The 6,035-nt window shown below is 40.9% G+C and overlaps 1 protein-coding gene and 1 non-coding gene across 7 annotated transcripts in view; one reads left to right on the top strand and one right to left on the bottom strand.

Moving 5' to 3' along the window:
* NVL (nuclear VCP like) overlaps nt 1-6,035 on the top strand; it is a 95,595-nt gene that overhangs the window by 20,483 nt on the left and 69,077 nt on the right. For 5 of the 6 annotated variants that reach the window (XR_005199803.1, XM_017526395.2, XM_017526394.2 and 2 more), the window contains 4 exons: nt 431-703; nt 3,420-3,552; nt 3,667-3,743; nt 4,287-4,421. Coding sequence is in view for 5 of the 6 variants with exons in the window: in XM_017526395.2 (XP_017381884.1) it covers nt 431-703; nt 3,420-3,552; nt 3,667-3,743; nt 4,287-4,421 (618 nt within the window). In the remaining variant the exon portion in view is untranslated. The remainder of the gene's footprint in view (nt 1-430; nt 704-3,419; nt 3,553-3,666; nt 3,744-4,286; nt 4,422-6,035) is intronic. The other variant, XM_017526396.2, reaches the window with a different exon arrangement.
* Nucleotides 3,100-3,206, bottom strand: LOC119470871. The gene has a single exon (XR_005199839.1). It is a non-coding gene; the product is annotated as a U6 spliceosomal RNA (small nuclear RNA).

Raw genomic sequence — 6,035 nt, 5'->3', positions numbered from 1 at the left:
TTTGAGATGGAGTCTTACTCTGTCACCCAGGCTAGAGTGCAGTGACATGATCTCAGCTCACTACAACTTTTGCCTCCTGGGTTCAAGTGATTCTCCTGCCTCAACTTCCCAAGTAGCTGGAATTACAGGCACCTGGCACTATGTCCAGCCAATTTTTGTATTTTCGGTAGAGAAGGGATTTTTGCCATGTTGGCCAGGCTGGTCTCGAACTCCTGACTTCAAGTGGTCTGGCCACCTCGGCCTCCCAAAGTGCTGGGATTGCAGGCATGAGCCACTGTGCCCAGGCTAACACCTATGTATTCTGATTATAAGTATTCTGAGAGAAGTTCCTGAAAACAAAATGTAGAAAACTTACTACTATAGGCAATATAACTTTCATGAGTACCTGTTGAGTAATTTATGCTAAAGTTTCATTTTATGTTTCTGCCAGTCAGCAAATCACATGAACACTTCCCTGCTGTCTTTATATCGGAAAGGAAATCCTGATTCTGTTTCAAATACTCCTGAGATGGAACAAACAGAAACCACCTCTTCAACACCACGGTTAAGTTCCAAAACAGCCTCCATTCCCTTGAAGACTCCTGCCAAAGATTCAGAGGGAGGATGGTTTATTGACAAAACCCCAAGTGGAAAGAAAGACAGTTTTTTCTTGGAACTATCAGATGAGAAAAGTAATCCTAAGAAGCCAATAACTGAGATACAGGTATTTTCGTAATGAAATTTTAGCCCCATGTAGTTGAAGTACATTTCAGTCTTTTCATTGAAATGCATGGAGAATTTGGTCACGTTGCACTACTTGCCATTCTTTCTATCGCCTTTTCTCTTTCTTGCCTTAATTATTGAAACAGCCTTCCAGCTGGAGTCTATGTCCTTGCTTGTTCCCCTAGTTTATTCTTCACACAGAGATAGCTTTTTTTTCCTTATTTTTTTTCTTTTTTTTTTTTGAGACTGGATCTGGCTCTGTCACTGGGACTAGAGTGCAGTGATACGATCTTGGCTTAATGCAACCTCTCCTTCCCTGGCTCAAGCCATCCTCCCATCTCGGCCTCCCATGTACCTGAGACTACAGGTATTGATCGATCGACTTACGACCTATGCAACTTACGACCATTCGACTTTACGACCACAATCGCTAGCCACGACTGCTCCGCGTCTGGCAACGCAAACGTTGCCCAGCTGGGCGTACGACAGTGCGGACCAGCTTCCAGCAGCACTACCATCTCCGGAGGCATGCATATAGCCTACTCAACTTACGACCAAATCATGTTACGACCGGTCCGTCGGAACCAATCGTGGTCTTAAGTCGAGCACTAGCTGTATAGGCATGGGCCACCATGCCTAGCTAACTTTTGTATCTTTTTTAGAGATGGAGTTTTCCCAAGTTGCCCAGGCTGGTCTGGAACTCCTGGGGTCAAGCAATTCAACCACCTTGGACTCCCAAAGTTCTGAGAGTATGGGCGTGAGCCACCACACACTATCATTCTTCTATTTAAAACTCTCCAGTGGCTTCATTCAGTCTCAAATCCAAAGGTCTTGTGAGCCAATAAAGACCTTTATGATTTGGCTGCCTGGCTTTCTCTTCAGTCTCATCTTCTACTACCCTGTTACGTATGTGAATCTGTTTCTTTAGCTGTAAATTTTACAAACTCTAAGTAGAAATCAAGTGTTTCTCATGAAAATTTATGGTCCAAATTGAGATTGCTATAAACTTAAAGTGTGTATTAGACTTTGAAGACTTACTGAAAAAATAGAATGTGAAACATCTCATTAATAATTTTTTATATTGACTCTATGTTGAAATGATAATATTTTGGATATACTGGGTTAAGTAAAATAGATAATTAAATGAATTTCATATGTGGCTCACATATTCCTCATGGACAATGATGCTTCAGCTGGTTTCTAAGAACCAAGCTCTTTGATTTGGCAAACCTTTATTAATAGGCCTTTCCAAATCTCTTTGCTTTAATTATCCATATCATCCATGTATAGAGAACATAGTTATGGTTGGCAATAACGAGTCTTAATGCTAAATTACTTTTTTTAAAAAAAAAAAAAAAAACACAGAGCCTACCTTGTCACCCAGGCTAGAGTACAGTGGCATGATCACTGCTCACTATAACCTCCACCTCCTGGGCATAAGCCATCCTCCCACCTCAGCCTTCCAGGTAGCTGGGACCACAGGTGCTCCGCACCACACCTGGCTAGTTTTTGTATTTTTTGTGGAGATGGGGTTTCACCGTATTGTCCAGGCTGGTCTTTAACTCCTGAGTGCAAGCGATCTACCTGCCTCAGCCTGAATTATACTTAAAAACACGTTATTTTTTTGGGTTGGAATATTGCTACATTGCTCAGGCTAGAGTGCAGTCACTTTTCACAGGCATGATCACGGAACATTATAGTCTCGAAACCCTAGGCTCAAATGGTCTTAGCCTCCCAAGTAGCCGGGGCTACAGGTGTGTGCTAGTGTGCTTGGCTGAATTATCCTTTTTATGACTGTCCAAGCAGCTCTGTAGTCATATTTAATTTAGTGAATCATCAGCTGTCAGATGAAGACAACCATGTAGAAGACCCAGTGAGAAATAAAAGGCAAATATCAGTGTCCTTAATCAAGGAGTTCACAGTTCAGTGAGAGAGACAGAGATAAGTGAATCACTCATACAAGGCAGATTATGCCAACTAATAGTTGCAAATGCGGTATCCTGGGAATGTGAGGAAGAGATTAAATCTAACTGAAAGAAGGCCAGGCATGGTGGCTCATGCCTGTAGACCCAGCACTTTGAGAGGCTGAGGCAGATAACCTGAGGTCAGGAGTTCAAGACCAGCCTGGCCAACGTCTCAAAACCGCATCTCTACTAATAATATAAAAATTAGCTGGGTGTGGTGGTGGGCGTTTGCAGTCCCACCTACTTGGGAGGCTGAGGCAGGAGAATCACTTGAACCTGGGAGGCAGAGGTTGCGGTGAGCTGAGATTGTGCCATTGCACTCCAGTCCTGGGCTATAAGAGTGAAACTCCATCTCAAAAAAAAAAAAAAAAAGAAAAACTGTACAAATCTGGAAAAGAAGCATTCAAATGTTAAGATTTAGGGTTTTTTTTCCCCCCGTATGGAATGCTTCACAAATTTCCATGTCATCCTTGCACAGGGGCCATGCTAATTTTCTCTGTAGTGTTCCAATTTTAGTATATGTGCTGCCAAAGCCAGCACCAGATGTTAAGATTTAAACTGAGGTTTAAGGCAGTGAGGAAAAGGACATTCCCAATAGACTGCATCTTTGGGCAAAGAAATTGGGAATAGTTAACAGAGGTGAAAATGCTAGGGCAGGAATGAATTTTCTTTATAATGCCCCTCTTTAAAAAATAAAACAGTTATTGGCATAGAATTTTAAGCATGGCATATTTAAATTTATTTTCTTTCCAGGATTCAAAAGAGTCTTCTCTTTTGGAGAGTGATATTAAACGGAAAGGCAGGCTAAAGAATAAAGGAAGCAAAAGGAAGAAAGAAGATCTTCAGGAAGTAGATGGAGAAATTGAAGCTGTCCTGCAAAAGAAAGGTAAGGTGTGAGTCTTATTGGTGACAATGGTCATGTTTGCTTTGAGAGAAGCATCATTCTGCGAGTTACTACTGAATCATTAATCTTTTAATCTCCTCCTTTTTTGTTTACCAGCTAAAGCCGGGGGGTTAGAATTCCAGATCTCCAACGTGAAGTTTGAAGATGTGGGAGGCAATGATATGACATTAAAAGTTAGTGCAAATTCAGAATTTTACCTCAAATGGCTATGTTACTAATCAGTTATGAAAAAAAGCCTATCTCTTTGCTTCTAATATGAACTGGGTATAGAAGAAACTGGGAAGGTTGCAAAGGGCAAACCTGACCTCTACCCTTTAGGGCATTGCAGGAGAAAAGAGGCATACTATTTTCAACTTTTCCATTATTTTAATTATAGTATACATAAGATCCATGCTTTATAAGTAATATTATCTTAACAGTACGAATAGTTCTGGTAACTTTATTTTTAATGCCTACTCTTTTCCATCTGCCATGCTAGTTACTCTGCATTACATCCTCAAGGTAGATAATGTCATAGCTTAGGAAATAGAAGCTTCTTGGAGAGGTTAGGGCTGAAATCACACAGTAGGTACCAGAGCCAGGATTCAAACTCTGTTCTAAGTCTAAAGTATATATTCTCCCTACCTACTCCATTTCACTGCTCCAAAAAATAGGACATTTCATTCTACTTTGATTCTTCTGTTTTGAAAGACGTCTTTATGCTTATCCTCTGCCAGGAGGTCTGCAAGATGCTCATTCACATGCGTCACCCAGAGGTGTACCACCACCTGGGCGTCGTGCCCCCTCGTGGAGTTCTCCTTCATGGGCCACCAGGCTGTGGAAAGACATTACTTGCACATGCAATTGCTGGGGTGAGGATTGCTGACACTTGTTTGCTTTTGCTGTTTTTGTTGTTATTATTTGTTTTTGTTTTTTTCTTTTTTGTCAACTTAAACCAGACCTGGCATTCTTCAGGAAGAGAATATAGTCATTGGAACTGATCCCTTTGTTATCATGCTGGTATTCTTTGTGGCATTTATTCATTTAGTTTATTTTTTGCTTCTCACGAGCAACTTGAGGAATTTATTTTTAATGTATGTAATTGTATATGGCAAGAGTTAGGTAGAAAATAAAACAATCCATTTCCAAACAAACCTTTTTATTAACACATAGGTTACATTTTAGTTACTTTGCTTTCCCTTTAGCCCAATAGTTATTTTGTTTTATTTATTTTTTTAAGACAGAGTTTCACTGTCGCCCAGGCTGGAGTGCAGTGGTGCAATCATGGCTCACTACAGCATCAACCTTCCAGGCTCAAGTGGTCCTTCCACCTCAGCCTCCCAAGTAGTGGAACCGCAAACACACCACCACACACAGCTAATGTTTTTGGGTGTTTTTTTTTTGTAGAGACGGAATCCCCCCTATGTTGCCTAGGCTGGTCTTAAACTCCTGGCCTCAAGCAGTCCTCCTCAGTCTCCCAGAATGCTGGGATTACAGGCATGGGCCACTGCATCTGCCCTCCCAGTGGTTCTTCAGAGCAGTAAAATAAGAAAACTAGGGTTATATTACTTTTCATACAGCTAAATTTATTCAGAATTTCTATTTAGAGTTATATTTTTATACTTTTTAGTTTTAAAATAATTCTTTCTAAAATGGTAATAATAGATACTTATTTTGTAAAATTAAGTTAGCAATCTTATTTTAGCCCTCTCAGATTTTTCAGAAACTGTATTAGGCAGTAATGTAAAATATCTGAGTAACTTCAATTAGAAAAATAGCATGCTGGCCGGGCATGGTTACTCATGTCTGTAATCCCAGCACTTTGGGAGGCCAAGGCAGGCAGATCACCTGAGGTCAGGAGTTTGAGACCAGCCTGACCAACATAAAGAAACCCATTCTACTAAAAATACAAAATTAGCCAGGCGTGGTGGCGCATGCCTATAATCCCAACTACTTGGGAGGCTGAGGCAGGAGAATCACTTGAACCTGGGAGGCAGAATTTGCCATGAGCCAAAATCGCACCATTGTACTTCAGCCTGGGCAACAAGAACAAGACTCCATCTCAAAAAAAAAAAAAAAAAAAAAAGAAAGAAAGAAAAATAGCATGCCGTACCAAGCACTAATACAATAATGTTCTATTAAAAAAAATCATTTGTAAAGGGAGACTTGATTGGTTTGCTTCATTTTTGTTGAGTAATTCTATGACATCGCCACTGCATGCCAGACTTTGGAATATGTATTAAGTATGGCAATTCTAGTTCTAATATGAGAGAGACATTGAACAGTCTTTTTTTTTTGAGACGGAGTTTCGCTCTTGTTACCCAGGCTGGAGTGCAATGGCGCGATCTCGGCTCACCGCAACCTCCGCCTCCCGGGTTCAGGCAATTCTCCTGCCTCAGCCTCCTGAGTAGCTGGGATTACAGGCACGTGCCACCATGCCCAGCTAATTTTTTGTATTTTTAGTAGAGACGGGGTTTCACCATGTT

This window comes from Cebus imitator, unplaced genomic scaffold, assembly GCF_001604975.1.
Source record: "Cebus imitator isolate Cc_AM_T3 unplaced genomic scaffold, Cebus_imitator-1.0 Scaffold42, whole genome shotgun sequence".
Lineage (NCBI taxonomy): Eukaryota > Metazoa > Chordata > Mammalia > Primates > Cebidae > Cebus > Cebus imitator.
This window is presented reverse-complemented; position numbering and strand designations above follow the sequence as displayed.